The following is a 26,585-nucleotide window of genomic DNA, read 5'->3' as shown; positions in this document are numbered from 1 at the left end:
GCCTTTCCTAAAATAAGTACATATATATATATATATATATATATATATATATACACACACATATATATATTTTAATTTGCCACTGTCCTTGGCTAATGCAACTGCATATGCAGGCCATTCTCCTTGAATAAGTGGGGCTACAAGGGAAAATGCTGAGAGGTGGAGCAGAAAGACTAGGAAAGCAAAATTTATCTTCTTTGGGAAACTAACATCAGGAATGCCCTGCTGGGTCTGAAGGTAGCAATCGAGATGAATCCTTTTGCCATTTAATGTTGTCATGGTTTCCAGTTTCAGTTCTTTCACAGATTGCTGCCATAAATTAAGCTAACGTGCAAAACTCTTAAATTGCTTGACTTTTACCCAATTCTTATCTTCTCTTCCTTTTTTGTTAGAAATACCATTATAATACCAAAATCAAGAGTGTAATAAAGGGATGATCAGGCCTACATAAAGAATTAACACATCTTTCCACTGTCAATTACATTTGGCTGAGTTAGTGTCAGTCCTGGTCATGTAGCACCCAGAACATTTAGTGACAGATTTAGAAATAAAACCAGGAAAGCATGTATTAAACCTTTCTGGTTGTAGTTACAGAGCTAATATCTTTATGGTAATTGCAATCCTTAAAAATACATTATCTTTCTCACTGTTATTGCTGTGTGTGATGGTGTTGAAGAAAGTAATAATTTGTAAACAACGCTTGGCAGAGAGCACAGAACTTAATTTTGCTTAAATAAAGGAAACTAACATTAGAATTCATGTGCTGTATCAAGACTGGCAAGTGGTAGTAGTTGTTTTGATATATGCACTGGAGCATTCATGATTACTTAAATATTAACTGTTCTATGAATATACAAATATAATAGGGAATAAAGGAACCATGATTAGGGAAAATTTTCACTAAAAGAAATGTAGTTGAATAATCTGATCATCTTGGTAGTTTAGATGGGTTTATTCCAATGACTCAATCAGATTTCTTGACTGCATCTTATGATCTTTCTTTCCAAGCACCATCCAGTGTAAATGTTTATATGCAGTGTTGCTATCTGTCACGACTCTTTCCTTGATAAGAATTATTAGGCAATTCTGATTTTTCTGAGTACATAACCTGTTGATAAGTTTGCTGAGTTTCATGGGGCCATTTGTATAAATACCAAGGGGGAAAAGAGGCGCTCTGAAAGACCTTCCTTCTGATACAATTTACAGACCAGACTTTTCTCACATTAAAGCTTTAATATCCTTTAAAGATAGACCTACTTAAACATGTCCTGATCACTTAAATGTGTGTTTGACCACTTCATTTCTTACATTCCTTATATGAAATTCAGTGTCTTCTCTGATAAATATTCACTCCACAGCAATTTATGCAAGAAAACCTACTGTTTCTTGTACATTCTTCCTTCTTTCTAGAAGAGAGCATTCTCCTGCAGGTCTCTGGATATTTGCTCCATTACTCAGTCTGATTAATTCTTTGTGCCACTCTAAGTTGAGTGTGAGATTTCTTGAGGTAAGGGCATAGGTTCACAGCTTTGTTCCTATATGATGTGTGGTAATGCATGAATACATTCTTACTCTTGGCCTTCAAACCCCAAATGAGTTTGTTTACACAGGAAACACAATATCAGAATATGCCTCTGTTGTGGACAGGGATGATGATGCTTCTTTTTGCCCTCTTTTTCTTTACACCCATCTACTGCAGTTTGATCTCTGCAAGTTCAAATGAACAAACTCTGGCATATAAGTCAATGTATTTGTCTCCCTAGAACCAGTACACATTGGCCCAGAAATTAGGACCAGTGAAATGTATTTGTGATGCAAGACTTTTATAGAAAGCATTGAAACCTAATGTCTGGAACTAAAATTTAATATTCCATTTCAAAAATCTTGAGTAAATATTTAAGCAACACTTCAGATTCTCCAATAAGAAGTGAGTTTACAGCTTGTGTTATAGTTGGAAGGCATGCATGAGCTGCTTGATTATCTAGTCCATCACTATGATAATACATAGTAGACAAGACAACCCATAGTACCGTGAAAGTATATTTTCTTTTTTTAAACATTTTTTAATTTAAATTGAATTAATTAACATATATTATTGGTTTCAGAGGTACAGGTGTGTGATTCATCAGTCTTATATAATACACAGTGCTCATTACATTACATGCCCTCCTTAATGTTCTTCACCCCGTTACCCCATCCCTCCCCCCGTCCCCCCAGAAACTCTCAGTTTGTTTCCTATAAAATTAAAGAGTCTCTTACGAGACTCTTACGGTTTGTCTCCCCCTCTGATTTTGCCTTGTTTTATTTTTTCCTTTCTTCCCCTATGATCCTCTGTTTTGTTTCTCAAATTCCACATATGAGTAAGATCATATGATAATTGTCTTTCTCTGATTGACTTATTTTGCATAGCATAATAGCCTCCAGTTCCACCCATGTCTTTGCAAATGGCAAGATTTCATATTTTTGATGACTGTGTAATATTCGTGTGTGTGTGTGTGTGTGTGTGTGTGTGTGTGTGTGTGTGTGTGTGTATCACCTCTTTATCCATTAATCTGTTGATGGACATCTGGGCTTTTTCCATAGTTTGGCTATTGTGGACATTGCTGCTTTAAACATTGGGGTGCATGTGCCCCTTCGGATCACTACATTTGTATCTTTGGAGTAAGTACCCAGTAGTGCAATTGCTGGGTCATATGGTAGCTCTATCTTCAACTTTTTGAGGAACCTCCATACTGTTTTCCAGAGTGTCTGCACCAGCTTGCATTCCCACCCACAGTGTAGGAGGGTTCCCCTTCTCTGCATCCTCGCCAACATCTGTCATTTCCTGACTTGTTAATTTTAGCCATTCTGACTGGTGTGACGTGGTATCTCATTGAAGTTTTTATTTGGATTTCCCTGATGCTGAGTGATGTTGAGCATTTTTTCATGTGCCTGTTGACCATTTGGATGTCTTCTTTGCAGAAATGTCTGTTCATGTCTTCTGCCCATGTCTTGATTGGATTATTTGTTCTTTGGATGTTGAGTTTCATAAGTTCTTTATAGATTTTGGATACTAGCCCTTTATCTGATATGTCATTTGCAAATACCTTCTCCCATTCTGTCGGTTGTCTTTTGGTTTTGTTGACTGTTTCTTTGCTGTGCAAAAGCTTTTTATCTTGATGAAGTCCCAATACTTCATTTTTACCCTTGCTTCCCTTGCCTTTGGCAATGTGTCTAGGAAGAAGTTGCTGTGGCTGAGGTCAAAGAGGTTGCTGCCTGTGTTCTTCTCAAGGATTTTGATGGATTCCTGTCTCACATTGAGGTCTTTCATCCATTTTGAGTCTATTTTTGTGCGTGGTGTAAGGAAATGGTCCAGTTTCATTCTTCTGCATGTGACTGTCCAATCTTCCCAACACTATTTGTTGAAGAGACTTTTCTCCATTAGACATTCTTTCCTGCTTTGTTGAAGATTAGTTGACCATAGAGTTGAGGGTCCATTTCTGGGCTCTCTATTCTCTCCCACTGATCTATGTCTCTGTGTTTGTGCTAGTACCATACTGTTTTGGTGATGACAGCTTTGTAATAGAGCTTGAAGTCCGGAATTGTGATGCCACCAGTTTTGGTTTTCCTTTTCAACATTCCTTTGGCTATTCGAGGTCTTTTCTTGTTCCATACAAATTTTAGGATTATTTGTTCCAGTTCTGGGAAAAGAGTTGATGGTGTTTTCATAGGGATTGCATTGAATGTGTAGATTGCTCTAGGTAGCATAGTTATTTTAACAATATTCGTTCTTCCAATCCATGAGCTTGGAATATTTTTCCGTTCTTTGTGTCTTCCTCAGTTTCTTTCATGAATGCTCTATAGTTTTCTGAGTACAGATCCTTTGTCTCTTTTGTTGGGTTTATTCCTAGGTACCTTATGATTTTGGGTGCAGTTGTAAATGGGATCGACTCCTTAATTTCTTTCTTCTGTCTCATTGTTAGTGCATAGAAATGCAACTGAATTCTGCTCATTGATTTTATATACTGCCACTTTGCTGGATTTCTGTTTGAGTTCTAGCAATTTTGGGGTGTAGTCTTTTGGGTTTTCCACATAGAGTGTCATGTCATTTGCAAAGAGTGAGAGTTTGACTTCTTTGCTGATTCGGATGCCTTTTATTTCTTTTTGTTGTCTGATTGCTGAGGCTAGGACTTCTAATACTATGTTGAATAGCAGTGGTGATAGTGGACATCCCTGCCATATTCCTGACCCTAAGAGAAAAGCTTTCAGTTTTTCCCCATTGAGAATGATATTCTCTGTGGGCTTTTCATAGATGGCTTTTATGATATTGAGGTATGTTCCCTCTATCCCTACACTGTGAAGAGTTTTGATCAAGAAAGGATGCTGTATTTTGTCAAATGCTTTTTTTGCATCTGTAGACAGGATCATATGGTTCTTGTCCATTCTTTTTATTAAGGTAGTATATCACTTTGATTGATTTGTGGATGTTTAACCACCCTTGCAGTCCAGGAATAAATCCCACTTCCTGTGCTGAATAATCATTTTAATGTACTGTTGGATCGTATTGGCTCGTATTTTGGTGACAGTTTTTGCATCCATGTTCATCAGGGATATTGGTCTGTAATTCTCCTTTTTGGTGGGGTCTTTGGTTTGGGGATCAGGGTAATGCTGGCCTCATAGAAAGAGTTTGGAAGTTTTCCTTCCATTTCTATTTTTTGAAACAGCTTCAGAAGAATAGGTATTAATTCTTCTTTAAGTATATGGTAGAATTCCCCTGGGAAGCCATTGGCCCCGGAGTCTTGTTTGTTGGGAGATTTTTGATTACTCCTTCAGTTTCCTGGCTGGTATGGATCTGTTCAGGTTTTCTATTTCTCCCTGGTTCAGTTTTGGTAGTTTGTACATCTCTAGGAATTCATCCATTTCTTCCAAGTTGCCTCATTTGTTGGCATATAGTTGCTCATAATATGTTCTTACAATTGTTTGTATTTCTTTGGTGTTGGTTGTGATCTCTCCTCTTTCATTCATGATTTTATTTATTTGGGTCCTTTCTCTTTTCTTTTTGATATGTCTGGCCAAGGGTTTATCAATCTTATTTATTCTTTCAAAGAACCAGCTCCTAGTTTCGTTGATCTGTTCTACTTTTCTTTTGATTTCTATTTCATTGATTTCTGCTCTAATCTTTATTATTTCTCTTCTCCTGCTAGATTTAGGCTTTATTTGCTGTTCTTTCTCCAGTTCCTTTAGGTATAAGGTTATGTTGTGTATTTGAGACCTTTCTTGTTTTTTGAGAAAGGCTTGTATTGCTATATACTTCCCTCTTAGGACCACCTTTGCTGCATCGTAATGATTCTGAACAGTTTTGTTTCGTTTTCATTTATTCCCATGAATTTTTTAGTTCTTTAATTTCCTGGTTGACCCATTCATTCTTTAGTAGGATTCCTTTTATGTTCCTTCTAAATATTTTCTTGTGATTGAGTTCAAGGTTTAAATCATTGTGGTCTGCAAATATTCATAATATAATCTCAATCTTTTGGTACGAGTTGAGACCTAATTTGTGACCTAGTATGTGATCTATTCTGGAGAATGTTCCATGTGCACTTAAGAAGAATGTCTATTATTTTGCTTTGGTACAGAATATTCTGAATATATCTGTGAAGTCTGTTTTGTCCAGTGTGTCATTCAAAGCCCTATTTCCTTGTTGATTTTTTGTTTAGATGATCTTTCCATTGCAGTGAAGGGGGTGTTAAAGTCCCCTACTATTATTGTATTATTATCGATGTGTTTCTTTGATTTTGTTACATTGGCTTATATAATTGGCTGCTCCCATGTTAGGGGTATAAATATTTACAGTTGTTAGATCTTGTTGGATAGACCTTTTAATTATGATATAGTGTCCTTCCTCATCTCTTATTACAGTCTTTGTTTTAAAATCTAGTTTGTCTGATAAAAGGATTGCCACCCCTGCTTTTTTTGATGTCCGTTAGTATGATAAATTGTTTTCAACCCCCACACTTTAAATCTGGAGGTGTCTTTGGGTGTAAAATGAGTCTCCTGAAGACAGCATATCCATGGGTCTTGCCTTTTTTATGCAATCTGATATCCTGTGTCTTGATTGGGGCATTTAATCCATTTACACTTAGAGTAACCATTGAGAGATATCAACTTAGTGCCCTTGCATTGCCTGTGTTACTGTGTATTGTCTCTCTTCCTTTCTGGTCTATGTTACTTTTGGGCTCTCTCTTTGCTTAGGTGATCGTTTATAATATTTCTTATAGGGCTCATTTGGTGAGCACAAATTCTTTTAGTTTCTGTTTATCCTAGAAGCTTTTTATCACTCCTATTTTGAATGACATCCTAGCTGGATAAAGTATTCTTGGTTGTTTGTTTTTCTCATATAGCACCCTGAATACATCATGGCAATCCTTTCTGGCCTGCCAGGTCTCTGTGGTTCGGTCTGCTGCCAGTCTAATGTTTCTATCCTTATATGTTATAGACCTTTTGTCCTGAGCTGCTTCCAGGATTTTCTCTTTGTCTCTGAGATTTGTAAATTTCACTATTATATGTTGGGATGTTGACCTATTTTTATTGATTTTGAGGGGTGTTCTCTGTGCCTCCAGGATTTTGATGCGTGTTTCCTTCCCCAGATTAGGGAAGTTCTCTGCTCTAATTTGCTCCAATATACCTTCTGTCCCTCTGTCTCCTCTTTTTCTTGGATCCCAATTATTCTAATATTGTTTCACTTTATGGTATCACTTATCTCTTGAATTTTCCCCTTATGATCCTGTAGTTGTTTCTCTTTTTTTCTCAGGATCTTTACCTTCATCATTTTGTCTTCTATGTCATTAATTCTCTCTTCTGCCTTATTTAACATAGCAGTTAGAGCCTCCAGTTTTTATTGCATCTTATTAATATCCTTTTTGATTTCAACTTGATTAGATTTCCATTCTTTTATTTCTCCAGAAATGGATTCTCTGTTGTCTTCTATGCTTTTTTTCAAGCCCAGCTAGTATCTTTATAATTGTTATTCTGAACTCTAGTTTTGACATCTTACTTACGTCCATAATGATTTGGTCCCTGGTAGTCACTACTGTCTTTTGTTTTCTTTTTTGAGGTGAGTTTTTCCATCTTGTCATTCTTGCAGAATGTGGTCGCTTTTATATTTGTAGAGTTAGAGCTATTCATTTCTTAGATCACCTGTTGAGTTCACATGTGTTCAGAATGATTTGATAGCTATCTAGCTGAATTCCTGGGTCCAGATGAAATTAAGGTCTCCTAATCCTCTGCCATCTTGGACTCTCAGTAAGTATATTTTCAATACAGTTTTTGTTGAAGGATAAGGGACAGTTTAGAAGACTTATGAATAATGTATCTGGAATCTTGGCAGCATGGAGCATACCATGTAGGTCATTCACTCTTGGATAAGTAGGTAGTAAATTATGATACAAATCAGTCTCACTTTTCATGTAAATTAATTAAGAACATTCAGATAGATTCGAGATTCTGTCCTTCAGATGCCACAAGTTGCTAGGCAATTCCTCTCTAGTTTTAAATAGATCCTAAGTGTTGAAATCATGTTGACACTTCAGCTTGTTATATGTAAAAGTAATTATGAGAGGGCCCACACAAGCTGTGGAGAATTACCAAGCACGTTCTTGCCCATCAGTTCCCTTCAGAGAACTCTAGTGTTTCTCAAACTTGAGCATCCATCAGAATCACCTGGAGTTGATATCAGAATTATTTTTTCAATGTTTTTTTCTCCACAGTATTTTTTTTTGTTATTTTTAAAATTGTCTCAATGTTATACAGTCACATAAGTTTAAAAGTCAACTAGTTCTTCGTGGTTTATTAAGATGAAGTACAGCCCTCAGACTCTCTCCACCCACCGTCCCTACCATTTCCACTTCCCTAGAAGAATCATTTTATGTTTGTTTAACTAAACAATCTATAAATAACATGTTTGTGTTGCTACTTCCTGATTTTTCAGTTCAGGCATTATTTGTTGAATTCCCACAATGGGAGATGAAGATTCAGCTTCCTTTTCCCTACTCTCCCCTTTTACATTTATGCACACTTCGCAGGCCCCGTTATTCCCAGTATATTTATAGAGTAATTTTTGGTAGATCAATAATTAGTGCACTTGTTCTTATGGCAATGTAAATGCCACTCACAGGTAAGTCATGTAGTCAACTATGATTGCTTATCCTTTGCAACCTTTTTGTTTGATTATCTTTTTTTTCATACATACAGGTTTCTGAGATCTTATCACTAAGTAACCTTAAACTCTGATAGTTATCTAGGTCTTCTCAATTTGTTCTTGGGAAAGTCTCTTGGAGCCTTCTTTCCCAAGGATATGAAAAAATGCACAGCTGCCATCCTGGAACTTCCCTTTACTATTGTCCTAAGAATTCATTTGCTTCTGTCTTGTGTTGGATCACCTGTTTCTGAATCCTGTCTTCTCATTTCCTGCTTTCTTCTCTCTTTTTGATGACATATATTTTCTAGGAATTCCTTAGAGTTCATAATAGGGAAATTTTTTTTGATACTTTTATGTGTCTGATTGCCTCAGAACTTTGGTAGCCTAGTGTCATTATCTTCTAGCTTCCAGAGGCTGCTTTTGAGGCCAAAGCCTTCTTTGCATGTGACCTTGTAGAATCTCATTGTCCTCAGTGTTAAGAAATTTTACAGTGACATACCTATTCTGCTGACCACTAAGTGGCCCTTTCAATCTGACTCATGACCTAGTATTTTCTTGAGTTAGTTTATGTCCTTTGTTATGTTTCTAAACCTCCTGCACTTCAGCTAATTTGAGTGCATTTGTCATTTGTGTTTTCCTACTTTCTATCCCTGTCTTATTACTTTTTCTGAGAAATTTCTTTAATCTGTCTTCTAATCCTTCCATTAAGTTTTTCATTTCTGATGTTATATTTTTTTTCTTTCCAGGAGCTCCCATTGGAGACTTTGCTCTTGAATAAAAATACCTTTTGGTGGAGATTTAGATACAGTGAAATTATTTGCACATATTTAATACATTATTTTTACCCAGTATCTCTATATTTACTGATTATTTCATAATTTCTACTTTGTCTTTGTATCAAATCCTTTAAGCTTCAATAATGGTTTTCTATCAGTTAACATATTTGACCCCTACAATCCAGCCCATGATATTCAGATAGGATCTTGTGATTGTCTAGTTCATCCCTATCAGTGTACAGAGAGAATACCCAATTCTCAGTGAGGTGACAGGTGCTCCTAGAAAACACTAGTTTCTGCCAGAATTTATCAGAGGTGTGTGAGATGGATTATTTGGCAGGCACACTGTACTCACATAGGTTTTTTTTTCACTCTTTTCCAAAAAAAATGTTATTGAAGTATAACTGAGATCCAATAAAGTGCAAATACTTAATGATTTAATAAGTTTTGACCCATATATACACCCCTGAAACCATAATCATAATCAAGATATTGGTCACCCCCCAAATTTCCCCCATGACCCTTGTGATTCCTCCCTCTAACCTATCCTCAACCCTCCCAAGCAACCACTGATCTGCTATTTGTCACTATAGATCAGTTTGCATCTGCTAGATAAAAATGGAATCATAGTATGTGATCTATTTTTTTGGTCTGCCTTTTTAAAACATGGTGCTTTTCTCAGTACTTTGGAGGCCATACCTGACTGTCCAGGCAGAAAGTCTTCATCAGCTCAACCTCCTTCTGCATCCTTTCTCTCTTACACCTTCCCATCTTCCCACTCCCAGCCTTAGGGGCTACGGCTTGCAATGTTCTAACATTTTTCTCTCCATCTAAGCCACTTCTCAGGAAAGGACCATGTAATACCATTCACACTGAGGTAGTGGATATGATTTTTATATGTTCGATTTCCGCCATTATACAGAAGACAAAACCCACATTTGCCTTATGCCAAAGTAATAAAGCCCTAATGATGGAATGGAATTTCAAGCATTGTCAAATAGGTTTGGAAGAGATTTTTGGACTGGGGCCTCTGCTGAACCTCTAAATGTACACCCACTGTAATGGAGTCCTCATGTAGTACTGACCCTGCCTATAGAGAAGCAGAATGAATTGAAGTCCCGTATAGTCCCATTTAGAATTTTGGTTTCCTGAAATGTCAGTCATTTAGGAGCTAAGAAAACAACTAGTGTCTTGCTGGCCTTCCTTCTTTTTCGTCTGTGTGGCAGAGAAAACAGTCCTGTATAGATAAAAGGTCACTCAGGAGGATAGGGCCTCTAGGATTTGGTCCACATGTCCTTGGTCCAGGTGAGAGGGGTGCCATCAGAGATGGCCGTGGGCCATTGGACTGAAGTCCAAGCTGTTAGTGACCAAGGGATCACAGGCAGGGGAGCCTGGCAAACCAGCCTGTCTCTGAAGATGCCTTGCCTGTCTCACTTCTCTTTCTACTTATTTTCAAATTTAATCTTTTACTCTTTATTAATTTGCATTTAATTCTTTTTTGTCATTTTATTCACAATGATAAATGTACTCTTTAAGCCCATTGCCTATTTCCCCCATTCCTCCACCCACCTCCCTTCTGGTAACCATCAGTTTGTTGCCTAGAGTTAAGAGTCTGTCCCTTGATTTTTCTCTTTCTCTCTTTTTTTTCCTCTTTGATCGATGGTTTTCTTTCTTAAATTCTGCATATGAGTGAGATCATATAATAGTTGTCTTTCTCTGACTTATTTCACTTAGCATTATACTCGCTAGAGTCATCCATTTTCTTACAAATGGCAAGATTTCATTCTTTTCTATGGATGAATAATATTGCATTGTTTGTGTGTGGGGGGGTATACATACACATACATACCACATCTTCTTCATCCATTCATCTGTCAATGTACACTTGGGCTGCTTACATAGTTTGGCTCTTGTAATTAATGCTGCAATAGGGATGCATATATCCCTTTGAATTAGTGTTTTGTATTTTTTGGGTAAATACTCAGTAGTATGATTCCTGGATCTTAGAATAGTTCTATTTTTAATTTTTTTGAGGAACCCCCATGCTGTTTTCCATAGTGGCTGCACCATTTTGCATTCCTGCCAGCAGTGCAGGAGGGTTCCCCTTTCCCCACATCCTCACCAACACTTGTTTCCTGTGTTTTTGATTTTAGCCATTCTAACATGTGTGAGGTGATATCAATATCAGGTTGATATCTGGACAGATTGATGGGTCCCACCCTCAGAATTTCTGATTTAGTCAATTTGGTGTATAGCCCCAAAATTTGCATTTTTAACAAGTTCTCAGATGATACTAGTACTGCTTTTCAGGGACCATGGTTTGACAACCAGTGAAGCAGTTATGCCCATGCATTCTCCATACTCATTTTTAATTCTTAGTTCTTGCATTGCCTGATCTCTTCAGGCCTAATTATGCTGACCAATTTGTAATAAATAATTATAAGAACTTTTGTCACTAGCTTCACCATTTTCTAGCTGCTACATGTGTTACCCCCTCTAACTATTATCTAGTTATCCACAGTCAGTATTTTGAATAAATTACCTTACACATTGCTTCGTCTTTCTGGCTATCCATTGTTTTTAATTTTGCACCCCAGTACTATACTGACTCTGTGCTTTAAAGTCACCAAAGTTTTCTCTAATCATCAATTCAGTCCTGATTATCTTTGGCTTCTCTCAAGCATTTATTCATTCAACAAACATTTACTGAACAAAATTGATGTAGTCCTGATTTTTTTTTAAAGGATTTGCTTTTATTTTTTTTTTTTATGTATTTATTTATTTGACAGAGAGAGAGAGCACAAGCAGGGAGAGCAGCAGGCAGAGGCAGAGGGAGAGGGAGAAACAGGCTCCTCACAGAGCAGGGAGCCCAATGTGGGGCTCAATCCCAGGACCCTGGGATCATTACCTGAGCCGATAGCAGACACTTAACTGACTGAGCTATCCTGGCGCCCCAGTCCTGATTTTTAAAAAAGATCTTAATTATTGATTAGAGTATACAAGTGGGGGGAGGGGCAAAAGGAGAGAGGGGAGCAGACTCCTTGCTGAGCAGGGAACCTGATGCTGGGCTCAATCCCAGGACTCTGGGATCATGACCTTAGCCAAAGGCAGGTGCTTAACCAACTGAGCCACTCAGGTACCCCGATACAGCCCTGATTGTGAAATGAAACTTGTAGCCGCCAGTGCCAAAACAGAGGCTCCACAGAACCCTCAGGTCAGGAGATGCTGTATGAACAGGGGTTTGGGCTGGTCTTCCGGGGTAGGGGGCCCACCAGGCTGGAACTGAGGCACGTGTGACTGGTGAAGGCAGTTCCACTGGAGTGCAGAATGGGGGCGCGAGGCTTGGGGTAAGCAAGTTAGGTAGCAAGTGTTGGTGCTATGCTGGTTCCCAGAAGTGGCTCTGTACTTACTCTGTGGGGAAAGGAGGGAAATGGCACCAACCAGCCTGTTCCTTTGTTGCTGGAGTGGTCTCTCCATGAATGCTGCCTCTCTGAGACATACTCTGAGATAAGCAAATAACCTCCACACCATGATCCCAGGCACTCTTCAGATCGCTGTTTCCCTGCCGTATGTCCATGAGTTGTTTGCCTGCCTTCTCTCCAAAAGCAGTGCCCTGTGGTCTCTATCCCAGCCAAGCCCACTGAACTTTAAAACTCCAGGCTTTAAGTCCTGCTGGTTGCCAGAAGTCATGAAATTCAGCACCTCTTACTTTCCAATCCAATTGCTATGAGGTTTTGTTTTCCCCATATGCTCCCCTGTGTGTTAGTCTGTCTCTGAACCTTCTCTAGGACCATGGCTCCCTCCCCACCACAGTGGCCATGATCTGTTTCTCTCCCAAGCTGAGTCTCTGCACCTCCTACCTCCTTCAACGTGGGCTCTTCTTTATCTTTAGTTGTGGAGTTTGTTCTGCCAGTCTTCAAGTCAATTTCTGAGGTATTTAGGATGATTTGCTAGTTATCTTGTGTATTATTGTGATGAGGTGACTCTAGCATCCTTCTATTCTGCTGCTGTCTTCCAGGTCTCAATAAATATTTAAATTGAACACACACACACACACACAATGATGATGACTATAAAGCACTTATCAAAGTCCCTTGGCCTATAGGCACATGACAGATGGGTAAAAAAATGTTGGTTCCTTTTCCCCTTAAATGATGATACTACCACCTGATGAAGGAAGAAGACCATCTAAGGTCATGAAGAACTGAAGCAAATGGGTAGAAATCTTCACCCATTCATACATTCAACAAATATGTATTAAGTACCTATTATGTGCCAGCCATTGTTCTAGATGATGGGTATGTAAATGTGAACAAAGCAGATCAACAAATCCCTGTATTTGGGTAGCTGACATTGAAGTAGAGAGAGAGAAGAAAGAGTAAATAAATAGAGTATATAGTATATTTGAGATCTGTGCTATGGAAAATAAAAGTGGGAGGAAGTAAGAGGTGTTGGGAGAGTGGATTGCAATTTTAGAATGAGAAAGTGACTTTTAAGTATAGATCTTGAAAGAAGGGAAGGAGCTAGCCATGTTGATGAGTAAAATTGAAACCTTCCAATCAGATAGAAAACATCAGCAGTGGCTCTGAGTTTAGACCATGCCTGGTGAATTCAGAGAGCTAGGAAGCAAGCATGGTTGAGGGAAGTGGCAAGGAATAATAGCTAGAGACACAATCATGGTGGTAGTGGGGCCAGATCACTGAGGGACTTTGAGGTTATGGTAATAACTTACTCTTTGGGAAGAAGAGAAGCTAAAGTAGGCTCTCATCACTTTTAATCTGTTTAATGATCATTGTCATGATAATACAGTATCTTACTCAATTCTGCAACTCTGTGATCATAAGTTCTTATCTAATGCCTATTTTATAGATGAAAAACCTGAGGCGTAGAGTGTTCAAGTAACTTGCCCAAGGTCACACAACTAGTGAATCGTAGAATCAAGGTTCAAACCCGTTTCTGTCTGAATCCAAAGTCTGTGCTCAGTAACTATTCTGATTAGAAATTTGAACTTTATTATATAAGTTGTAAAGAAGCATTGGATATGTTGAAGGAAGAGAGTGACATGGTCATATGCAGTATTAAGAAGCATATGTGGGTTGAATCATATACAATAAAATGAAGTAGATAAAATGGAATGCCATTCTACCTTCTCATAGATTATCTCTACATAGTTACCACTTATGTTTAAAAAATGAGCTATTGCCTCCTTCCTAAAGCCAGCTCATTTGAGAGTCATTACTTTCTTTGTTACCAACATGATACACCCATTCTTTTAATAACCAGATTTTAAAACTTTTGATTTTTCCCTTTCCCTCATTCCAAATATTTTTTCAGTGATTTAATCCTGTTTATCTTTGCAATATGTCTTAAATTTGTTTTCTTTGCTTTTTTTATATATATCCTAGTTGTCCAATTAACTTTGCAACTCTGAGATTTGCCACCATACTCTCCTATGTCATCTCTTTTCTGTATAATTTTGTGTTTTTTTCCTGAGTTCTGACCTCCCTGAGGCTTTGAAGGTACATGCATCATTTATCTCTGATCCTTATTGTTCAGCACAGTCCCTACCCACAGTGGAGTACTGAATGTACTTCTACATTCATATTTGCTTTGCTCCTAACCTGCCTCCCCTTAGAAGCATATATTGCTTCATTTCATGAGCAACACAATATAATTTTATTCTGGCATTCACTCCTGCCTAACTCTCAACAAATACGGTGTCTTGGAAATGTCTGGGCTTTGTAGTCAACTTTCTGTATATGTATGGGTATGTACACACACATACATACGTACACACGAATAGAGTTTAATTTAGAAGTATTACTCTTAAATTTCATGCAAGTGGGAACTTATGTGGAGAAAAATCTTAATTCAGAAACATATATTGCCTACCTAGTATGTTTTAGTGTTCTTCTAAGTACTGTAGATAAAAAATATTTGGAAAACAGGGTCTCTAACCTTGAAAAAAAACTCATATTGCCTAGAAAAAACTACTGGTGGCTCAGTCAATTAAGTGTCTGTCTTCGGCTCAGGTCATGATCTCAGGGTCCTGAGATCGATCCCCCGCATTGGGCTCTCTGCTCAGCTGGGAGCCTGCTTCTCCCTCTTTCTCTTCCTCTGCATCCTGCCACTTGTGCCCTCTCTCTCTCACTCTCTCAAATAAATAAATAAAATCTTAAATAAACTGTGCTAAAATGTTTATAGTGGAGGAACATGACTTAAAAAAGACATTAATTATTACTAAGAAAAGTCTTCAGATTGGAGGTGATAGTTGAGTGGTCTTGAAATATGAGTAGGTATTCACATGGCAGATAGAACAAAAAGGGGAAGATGGAAGGGGAGTCGAGAGAGAGAACAAGATGTGCAAAGGCACGAGGGCATGACATTACGTGGTGTGTTCATGCATTTGTAATCAGACGAAAGAGTTGGGCATACATCAGAAAGCATCAGGGGACATGTTAGAAAAGTAGGCAAGGGCCAGCTCACAAAGGGCCATATATGCAAAACCAAGAAGTTTGTATGCTTTTCTAGTAGATGCAGGGAGACTTTATAATGGAAACTTTGAGTGGATTCTTATTATCTTTTCAGAGTTAAACATTTGAAAACTAAGATCTGTGTGGAGAGGTTAAATTTACTAAAATTGTTTGGTTTAAAGAACAGGACACATGAAAAGGGAGCTTTCCCTCTGTGAAGTGTGGTTATACAGAGGATAGTGACCAGTTATTTTCAGTTCCCACTGAGGACAGAGCAAGAAGAAATAGGCTTAAATCTCAGCAGAGGGGAAAATTACCTACAGAAGGAGTCCTTCAAAAAAAAGATTGAGTGTGACTGACGTAGATGATTAAAATGTTGTTTCAGGCTCTCTGACTGTGTGCTGGCTTCTGTGTGCTCAGAACCACCTAATTTCAAAGAGAGGGCAAAACTAGATTTTCAGGCTTGACTGAAAGTATTTGAAAAAAATATATTTTACATGGCAATTAGTTATTCAGATATTTTGCTATCTGCCTAAGTTATAATGTTGGAAATGTATTGGAAATGTCCAATGTAAATATTATCTTTCATAATACAGCCTTCATATTTATTAGAAAAATAAACTATCAGAACTTGCTGTAGATATAGGTGTTGTTCTGTTAAACGTATTTATATTCATGTACCATTTCAGAAATTTATTAAAGAATAGGTAGATACAGTTAGTATAAATTCAGTTATTAATCTTTATGTGTAACATTTTTGGGTCAGATGATTATAATTAAAATCACTCTATGGTTTATTAAATGATGGTGCTTTATCAGTGAATATAGTGAATTGCTCTATCTTATTTTTATTGTTATCATTGGTTGATAATAGCTTATTAAAATATTATAAAACATTTTTAGCTCTTGCAAATATTTCCAATTTCTGGAACTGTTTGTGTTTTTATTATGTGGAAATACATGCAAGACATAAGAATGTAGGGTATTTTTTTCATCCTTTTGTATCTTACAAAGAGAAGTTGTGTATCTATCTCATACCTCTGCCTAACTGTGGCTGGTGAGAGGGAGACAGGGAAAGCATAGGCAGGGTTGCCAAAAGGCACTAGGCTCCTGATGGAAGCAAACCTTGAAATGTTGACAGTATAGCCACTACTGAGACTTAGGCAATCTGGACAAGTATTAATGGAATATTTGATGTTAATACAAAATTAACATAATTTCAAGTTAACCAGATACCAAATGGAAATCAGTTTTATTTCTTAATAAAATAACTCAAACACTTTGGAAGTGATTTTACACATACTCAGATTAGATTAGTTTGGATTACCCCAAGAGATGTGTATATCCAACTAGTATACTTGGAAGAGCAAATTATTGGATAAATGCTATTAACCTTTAGAATTGATAAAGGTGAACGTTCTTAGTTGCCTTCTGTGTTGACATTGAACAACACAATAGGTCCTGAGAGAGAGATAGTTCCTAATGTGTGAATGGTGTAGATGCAGTAAGAGAGGCTGAAGACATGGTAATACAAAGTAAATATAATAAGTCAAAAATTATTTCCCCCTGTATTTTAATAGTATATATTTATCTTAAAATTATTGGTCTAAGGGTCATATATAGAGAGAAAAATTAAAAAGACCACATACTTGTCACAATTATTCCCTGCCAGTTTATAACCTTAAAGTAGACTCTCTGTGTGAAGTTATTTAAAAAATAAATATTGCAATACAGATTTAACAGTTTGTCTCCCATACCAAGATATTCCTCAGCTTGACAAAACAGGCACTTGTCCATGTTTGCCCATGCGTTGAAAGAAATAGTTCAGTTTTTTTTTTTTTTTTAAGCATACCCATGCTCTCTCTGTAACTCTCTGATTTTAACAAAGATACCAGGATATTTATGTAGCTGAAATGTTATGCTTCATTTATCTTTTTGGAATGTAACCATTGACTCTACTAAATTTCTTAACAGGAATTAAATTAATGGACCTGATTCTGAATAAATATTTATCAATTAAAAACTGTTTCTTAAAGTAAGCATTCATAAGTATGCATGCCAAAAGCTGATTTTTAAATCACCCATAAATTTTACATATGAGCATAATGCTATTTTTCTATTTTTGTGTTTTCCGGTATTGACCATATGCATGTAAAATATTTAAAATATATATACTTTTACAATTTGGTGTTCTGAAAAATTAGGTAGGGTTTTGTTGTTGTTATTAGTGGTGGTCGTGGTGTGTGTATGTCTGTATAGTCTACAGAGTTTATAAAATACAGTTTAATTCCCTTTCCTTCAGGAAGATGCACCTTCAATTTTTCCTAAACACCTAATGTTTTTAGGATTTAGGAATTCAGGTAATTTGTAAGAAAAAAAGAAAACATGAATTTTCTTATAAATTGTAATATCCAGCATACTCTGAAAATGATGCACTTTGTAAACATGTAACCCTGTAATCCCAGGTAAAGACCTCTCTTTAGGAATGTGAACCTCCCATTGATTCCTCTAGAGCAACAGGCCTTACTTAACACAAATTGCCCTTGAGGTGTTGTTGCTGTTCATTCTTACAGCTTGTCCTTAAATTGTGTCGTTTTTTTTTTTAAGATTTTATTTATTTGTTTGACAGAGACAGAAATAGTGAGAGCAGGAACACAAGCAGCGGGAGTGGGAGAGGGAGAGCGGGCTTCCCACCAAGGAGGGAGCCTGATGTGGGACTCGATCCCAGGACCCTGGGATCATGACCTGAGCCGAAGGCAGATGCTTAACGACTGAGCCACCCAGGCACCCAAAATTTTAACCTTGTAGTACTTGAAAGTATTAGGCGGATCAGCAAGATAATGCAAAATTTTAAATATTTCACCTATGTGGGATAAAGTAATCCCAGAAATTCTAAAAGAAATCACTGTGACCTTGTGACCTGAACCGTCAACATCATGCCTCCTGTGGTTGTTTGTATTGAGCCTTAAGACTGTATTTCCTTTAAGTTCTCCATATCCTGGAGACATAAATAATTGTTAAAAAGCTGTAGTACAAAACAGATTCAGTATGGGTCTGATTGATTAAATGTGTTTTTTTTTTCCTTTGCCACTAAAACAGTAGGTATTAAATATTCTTTTAATTACCTAAGTATCTTCCAAAGCCTTTTCATAAACCTGTCTGGGAGGAATTTATTCTAAACAGAGTAATCCTTAAAGCTAAAAACCCCAAATCAGTATGCATATCAGTGGGCAAACCCATTGTCTAAGGATTATAGAATTAAAACACCCAATACAATGAGAGAACTTTATTCCTTATTTATCCTTTGTTTGTAGGTAAATCCTTGATTTCTTTTGCAGCTTAGTCTAATATGAATGTTATATTAAAACAGATTTTCATCATAGATTTTTTTTGTCCTATACTTTAAAGATTTTTATCATTCTAACTATAGCATCTCTTTTCTAAAAATATCTCTGAAAAGGAAATACCGTACATAAGCAGAAAAAAACTTGTCATCACAATTGTGTGGTCAGATTCTATTTGTAAATCAGCATAAGAACTTTTCAGCTTTTCTTATTGATGGCCCATACAAGGAGGGTAAAATGTATTTTTTTACATTAATTTTCATCAATAATGGCTACAAATAAATATAACCTCACAAACAAATATAGCTTCCAAGAATATATTTCGATGATAAAGCAAAGAACAAATGCTGATAACATAAAGACACATTAACTTTGACTGTAATTATCAATACTTAAATTAATGCTCTATTCTCAGAGGATAGTTCATTTTGCCATAATTAGATATTTTAAAATTTATATATTAAAATTTAAATGTTGGCTGGTTTTGGTCATCTTTTGCATTTTAAAATAATGGTGTTCCTTTTAAAATCTAGAGCATTATTGCTAGACCCCATTTGAAAGCTACCCCTAACTTTAAAAAAAATTTTTTGTTAAAGATTTTATCTATTATTTATTTTAGAGAGCAAGGGAGAGAGCATGAGTAGGGGGAGGGCAGAGGGAAAGGGAGAGAATCTCAAGTGGACTCCACACAGCGCAGAGCCTATCGCAGGGCTCCATCTCATGACTCTGAGACCATGACCTGAGCCAAAACAAGGGTCAGGCACTTAACCAGCTGAGCCACCGAGGCACCCCTAACTTTTTAAAAAAATTTAAATTAGTTATAATGAATTGAGTTCATCCATTCATTTCACTTGTTTAAGAATAAAGTCTATATTTACATTACCGAAAATATACTAAAAATACTGTTATTTCATTCCAGATCAGAGATACTAAGTCAGCAGATCAAAAAACAACCCTCTTGCATTTTATTGCTGAAATTTGTGAGGAAAAATACCGGGATATCCTGAAATTTCCTGAAGAGCTGGAACATGTAGAAAGTGCAAGCAAAGGTAATTGATTAGTAACTATTTTGAGACTATTCTAAGTGGTAAGATTAAATAAACATTAATTTTATTTTTTCTGTTTACTGATATTTGAAAAGCAGGAAGATCATTTCCATTAGTTTATATTTGATAGTATAGCACATTTAATGACCTATTTTTTACTTACTTTATTTTTTAACATTGCTAGGTTATTGACGCCTTCACATCTCTGATCTGATAGTATGTTCATTCATTCATTTCATAAATACTTAAATATATATTGTTTACAAGGGAAGTATACCATGGGCTTTTGATGATATCAAAATGATTGTGAGTTCTTGCTTACAAATTTTCTAAATGTTCTATTATTCCACATTATTTACATGTTAGTAAATAGGACTGTAGTCACAAATGTGTGTTGTTAAATCGAAGAGCCAAGATATAGAAGTTCTGTAGAAAAGCAATTGCCAGAGAGCTGCTGCTATACTTAATAGTGAGTATAATTTTACATCATCTCTTAAAGGTTTTTTTTTTTTAATAAAGAAAATAATAGTACTATGGAGTCATACTCTGTCTCCTATTGTTATTCTGGTCCTGGGATCACAAAATGAGGCACACTGGATTAAATTAAAGAAATACATTGAGGGTTTGATTGATAATACCAGACCAGCAGAGATGACCATTGAACAATATTATTTTTTTTTAAGATTTTATTTATTTATTTGGGGGAGAGGGGCAGAGGGAGAGGGAGAGAGAGAGAGTCTTAAGCAGACTCCACAGTGAGTTCAGAGTCCAACGCAGGGCTAAGATCATGACCTGAGGTGAAACCAAGAGTCAGAAGCTTAACCGACTGAGCCACCCAGGTGCCCTCACCACTGAACAATATTATACAAACAGTATTCTGGGTTTATAGGCATGCAGTTTCTCCCCTTTAATGAACACTAACAGGTTTATAAGGCTTGTAATAAACTTGGAAAAGGTATATGCTTTTGAGTCCTTACTGAAAGTCCTTAGAGTTATAGAGAAATGGAAAATTTGTAATTGGAAACATGAGAAATGACACAAAGACAATTATTAGATCATTTCAGTGCTATCACTACTTTTTAATTGCCCTTTAGCAGAATTTTTTTCTAAGTTTTATTTGTTTAATACATAGATTCAATTTCAGAAAGATTTTGAGAGTTCTGTCAAGAATATGTTAAAATGATCTGTCAATTTTATAATGATGATTTTTAATTCCTGATTTTTAAATTTTTAATTCTTACATTGAGGATACTTTACATGAATATATCTGATAAACATTTTTAGTCAAAATAATCTGGAACAACTGTAATGAAATGTAGAATGAAGCTTATATCAGCTTTGAATTTTAAGTCTAAATACTAGCTTATCTATATTTCCATATTATATATCTATGTCTATATAATTTCATACACACTCTTAGCCACTATTGCTATTGATGAAGTCAGCTTATAGTGCACAGCCTTCTGAGTTAGATATTTTAAAGTTCTAATCCTAGCTATATAACTTCTTGGTTCTATAACCTTGAGCTAGTAATTTAAACTTCCAAGTTTTTGTTTCCTCATCTGTAAAATGGGAATGATAGTAACAAGATCACATGAGTTGACATGTTTAAAGCATTCAGTAAAAGGCTTGGCACATAGTAAGTATGTAGCTCTTGCTATACCACTATCTTTATAGTAGTAGTAGTCATAATATCGATACACTACTATGAATATTGTAGTTGCTGCTATTGTCTTGTTAGAAGGGGATAATCAAAAGGGTGCCTATAGTTCCTATAGTCTCAGCTAACTATGTGTTATATCCAGTTCTATTTGTTTGTTTCCTGTGTCTGGGCTTTTGATAAATACTTTCATATTTTTATTTTACACTATCACCAACTGCTTTCTCCCTGTGTATGTCAAGAGCAAAATCTCTGTTACATTTTGATTATTTCTGCTTTTCTGTATTCTTCCTCCCAGTGTTTTCAAAAGACTGTTGCCAGAAATCGTCTTACTGTCTCACTGTTAGGGCCACAGCAATACCCACTCTCAAGTTATTTTGTCTAGTTCTTTTTCTTTCCCTATGAAATTCAGCCTCAACTCAAATTCTTACACGCATTCCACCTGCTTGCATCCCTTTTTCATTTCCTCCTAGGTCTCATTTCAGTGTGTCGAGTCATATATTCTCTTGAGCTATTTTATTCCTTTCTGATAATCCTGTCTGTGTATGATTTCATGCTGCATCCCATGCCTAGAAATCTCACCAGCCCTGTCCTCTAAGACAACTGACTATCACTTGTAAAATCCCTGTTCAGAATCCATTTTTTAAAAATATTTTGCTACTAGAGCCCTAGGAAGAAATACTCTGGAATTTAGTCTACAGGGGAACAAAACAAAACAGGGTGAAAGGTCAAGCCAATTACCTCTTACTTATAAGAGGTTAAATACTTTTCCTTGATATTTGAGTCTAACTTGTCTTATTAGCATAATATACAGTTCAGTCTTGTTTGAATCACATTCTGTCACCCCCAGTACTGTATATAGCATGTATATAGTCAACCAGCAAAAATACAAATAGATCAATACTATATAATCAATTTTATTTGATGATGGACTGTCTTGATGTGAAATGATCACCTTCAAAAATACAAAAAGTACCTTTCTTTTCAAACTAGAGAAATATTGGTAAGATGAAACTAATTAAGTTAATGATTGAATTATAGAAGTTCATATTTATTTTTTTGAGATTTATTCATTTATTTGAGAGAGAGAGAGTGAAAGAGAGAGCGGGAGAAGGGGCAGAGGGAGAGAGAATCTCAAGCCGATTCCACGCTGAGTGTGGAGTTTGACACAAGGCTCGATCTCATGACCCTGAGATCATAACCTGAGCTGAAATCAAGAGTCAGGTGCTTAACCAACTGAGCGACCCAGGTGCCCCTATAACTTATACTTAGAGAACAACTGTTTGACTATTCATAGCTTTTTTCTATGTTTTTGGATTTTTGGAACCCAAGTATCAATTTTGATAACATAGAGATCTTTGCTTCTGGTATAGCAATTAAATTTATTTCAGTTGAGTAGTAGAGTTATAGGCCTCTAATTGACTGACAAAAAAATGCCTTAAAGTGAAAGGAAAACTGAAGGTAGGAAATATGTGTGATCTGTGGAAAAATTTATTTTATAATCATGTTTATTCTTTAGCTAAGCTTCTAAAATTGTGTGTATCTTTGAATATGCAAAACTATGGTACAACTTAGCATATCTTCTAGAGCTCTGTTAACTCAAAGATATTGGGGGAAACATCATTTTCACATTAAAACAGATATATATTATGAAACAAAATTCAAAATCCACATGAATTTTTAAAAATAAAACAAATGACTTCAAAGAAATTTCACACTTGCAATAGATCCCTAAGGGTGTTTGTTCAATCTTCTCTTCCATTTGGAGTACTTGGGTAAGAAAAGTTCATGAAGCATTACCTAAAGAATGATACAATGGTTTTGTTTTGGTTTGGTTTCACTTATTTATCTATTTAGGTTTTATCAGGAGCAGGGAGGCAAGCAGGCAGGGTAAGGGAGTAGTAGAGTACCTAACTTTCTTCTAAATAGACATTCTCATATCCCTTATGAAGTTCAGCATCAAACACTACAGTGTAATTTTATTACAAGTGAAATTAATAAAATAATATTGCTCTGGTCATTTTATTTGAGGTTAAATTACAAATCTGCAGGTCCTTTCATTCACGTTTGACATACCAATGAGCCTTTAGAGAGAAAAGAAATGATTGCTATAGAAACTCTGATGCCTTTAAAATATTTAAAATACTTTTTTTTAAAGATTTTATTTTTTTATTTGAGAGCGAAAGTGACAGCACAGGCAGTGGGGAAGGGGAGAGGGAGAGGCAGACTCCCTGCTGAGCAGGGAGCCCGACACAGGGCTTGATCCCAGTCCTGAACCAAAGGAAGACTCTTAACTGACTAAGCCACCCAGGTACCCCTAGAATACTTTTGATAAACCAAATTACCTCTCCCCTGATGATTAGTTTTTTTTTTTTAAGATTTTATTTGTTTATTCATTTATTAGAGAGCGAGCTAGAGAGAAACAGCATGAGAGGGTAGAGGGTCAGAGGGAGAAGCAGGCTCCCCGTTGAGCCAGGAGCCCGATGTGGGACTCAATCCCAGGACTCCAGGATCATGACCTGAGCTGAAGGCAGTTGCTTAACCAACTGAGCCACCCAGGCACCCCCCTGATGATTAGTTTTAACGATTGTGTGTGTGTTTATTTTGTGTGCATAATTATATATATATATAAATAGATAGATATAGTATTAAGCATTGCTGGTTTACTAGACATATTTTATAAGTTTCTTTATTGTTTTCCCTACCACTGTGGCTATCACTTTAACTTTGAGCTTTACGGATTTTTACCATTTGATTTAAAACCTCTATTGTTTTATAGGTTGGCTCCAGGGATTAAACCAAAAGAGTTAGTAATGTTTAATTAAAACTATTCCACTCAACAGGGAAAAATTATATTAATGTATTTGAAAGCACTATTAATCCTAAGGTTTCACATAAATATGAAATGGGTTTCACTTCAGTTAAATTAGTGCCATCCTACAAAATAAAAGCTGTCGTTTCTTATAAAAAGTATTAATTTCTTACGAATTAAATCAATTGTAAATTTTCATGACCAACAATACCTTTTGATATCTGCCATCTTTCCATGTCATATTAGTAACTCTGATTAGCTATTTATCTACTCTGACTTCTTTATAAAAAGTTCAGACTAGAAGAAATATTGTAGGGAAAAATGCATGAAATAAAGAAAAAGGGGGCACTGGGCTGGCTCAGTCAGTTGGGCATATGCTTTGGGCTTGGATCATGATCCCAGGGTCCTGGAATCAAGCCCTACATCAGGCTCCCTGCTAAGCGGGGAGCCTGCTTCTCCCTCTGCCTCTGCTGCTTCCCCTGCTTGTGCTCTCTCTCTCTCTCTCTCTCTCTATCAAATGAATAAATAAAATCTTTAACAAAGAAAAATCATTAAAAAAAAGGAAAAGGAAAATCTAAAATAATAGCAGAGTAAAAAAGTTGGGAGAACAACAATAAGAAAAAGTCAAAACATTTTCCAAAATTCCAGAGCTGGCAGAAGCTTTAGACATCATCTCATCCCTGCTAAAAGGGACCCAAGATAGCAATTAGTCCAAATTCATTATTTTATACTTCAAGAAACTGAGGCCCAGCATGATGAAGGAATTGTCCATGATCACACAACTAGTTTGGAGAATCGATGAAGGTTTGCAGACTTTGGAGTTATTTCATTACATTTATTTCAGCTCCACTTTTGCTTCCTTTGTGGTCTAAAATATACAACAGAGATTCATGCTCATATTGGAGTAAATGCTAGCCAAATAAAAGATTTACTGGAGTGTAAATGCCACGTCCTCTGTGTAGTGGTGTCCAGTCTCTGCAGCCCCACTTTGACAGAATTACCCTCTCCTTACTTTGTATCACAGCAGCATTTTAGCCTTATTAGTAATATTGTGTATACCACATTCATAGTTTTTATTCTATTGCTCATTTTTCTCTGTACTTTCTGGATTTGTCCCTACAGTCTCAGTGCTAGCACAGCATCTCAGAGAGAAGTAAATGCTCAATAAATGTCTATTAAATTGAATCACTGCATATCATTATAGTATAACAGGCATATTTCAAATTAAGACATTGTGGGAAGTTGACAAATAAGAGAATTGCAGCCCTAAAATACTATTTAGTATAAATACAAGGGGAGATAAGTTAGAACGAAGAGGACACCAGAAATAAACAATGTTTCCTGGTCTATATTTTTACTTCTTTCAACAAGAAAGTTAAAATTGGAAACTATCAAGCTAATAATGGATGGGATCTAAACTTATGGAGGCCACCAAAACATAAAGGATTATGTTGAACAGTAAGGATTAAAATCTATTAGGAACTAATGGCAGCCAACTTTCTCAATGTTTTATCTTACTAGCTGCTAAAACATCTCTCTCTTGTTCTAATTCCTGAAAAAAAAAACTTTCATATTGTCTAGTGTTAGTTTTATTGAAAAATCTTTGAGATTGGGAACAAAATCCTATGTTTTTAGAGCTTTTAACATGCAGTGACTCGTAAAATCCAAGATGTGAGAAAGTATTAAATTGTAGGATTTCCTAGCAGATTTAAACTTTTGAATTGTAGTCTAACTTTTTAGAAGCACAGAATGATAATATACCAATATGACAAAATATCTGTAGAATTGACCTTACTTAACTGTTAGCAATGTGAATATAAAACTGAGTACAGGGGTGCCTGGGTGGCTCAGTCGGTTGGGCGTCGACTCTTGGTTTTGGCTTAGGTCATGATTTCATGGGTTGTGGGATCAGGCCCCACGTAAGGCTCCACACTCAGTGGGAAGTCAACAAGAAGATTCTCTTCCTCTGCCTCCCCCCCAACTCAGGCACCCCTCTCTCTCTCTGTCAAATAAATAAGTCTTTAAAAAAACAAACCAAAAAAACTCTGAGTACACATCATACCACTACATCAGTTTTACAAAAGTAGTTAAAATTGTTTAGTTTCCTTTGGACTTTTTCATATATACTGTAAAAGTAACAAATAATTTTTACTGAATGAATTAAATTCTATCATATTGATACCATAAATATATTATAAGATTTAAAGGAATATTAAATTTCAAGGAATCAGATTTATAAATTTTCAAGTTATATTTCTTCCTTACTTACACCAAGTCACCCATATTTTTTTTTAACAGCGA

General features: G+C 36.2%; 1 protein-coding gene across 5 annotated transcripts in view; it reads left to right on the top strand.

Annotated features, from left to right (window-relative positions):
* Positions 1 to 26,585, top strand: part of DIAPH2 (diaphanous related formin 2) — a 956,101-nt gene that overhangs the window by 498,447 nt on the left and 431,069 nt on the right. For all 5 annotated transcript variants that reach the window (XM_035725382.1, XM_027607475.1, XM_035725381.1 and 2 more), the window contains one exon: positions 19,686 to 19,815. In XM_035725382.1, the coding sequence (XP_035581275.1) occupies positions 19,686 to 19,815 (130 nt within the window). The remainder of the gene's footprint in view (positions 1 to 19,685; positions 19,816 to 26,585) is intronic.

The sequence above is a fragment of the Zalophus californianus genome, chromosome X, assembly GCF_009762305.2.
Source record: "Zalophus californianus isolate mZalCal1 chromosome X, mZalCal1.pri.v2, whole genome shotgun sequence".
Taxonomy (NCBI): domain Eukaryota; kingdom Metazoa; phylum Chordata; class Mammalia; order Carnivora; family Otariidae; genus Zalophus; species Zalophus californianus.
This window is presented reverse-complemented; position numbering and strand designations above follow the sequence as displayed.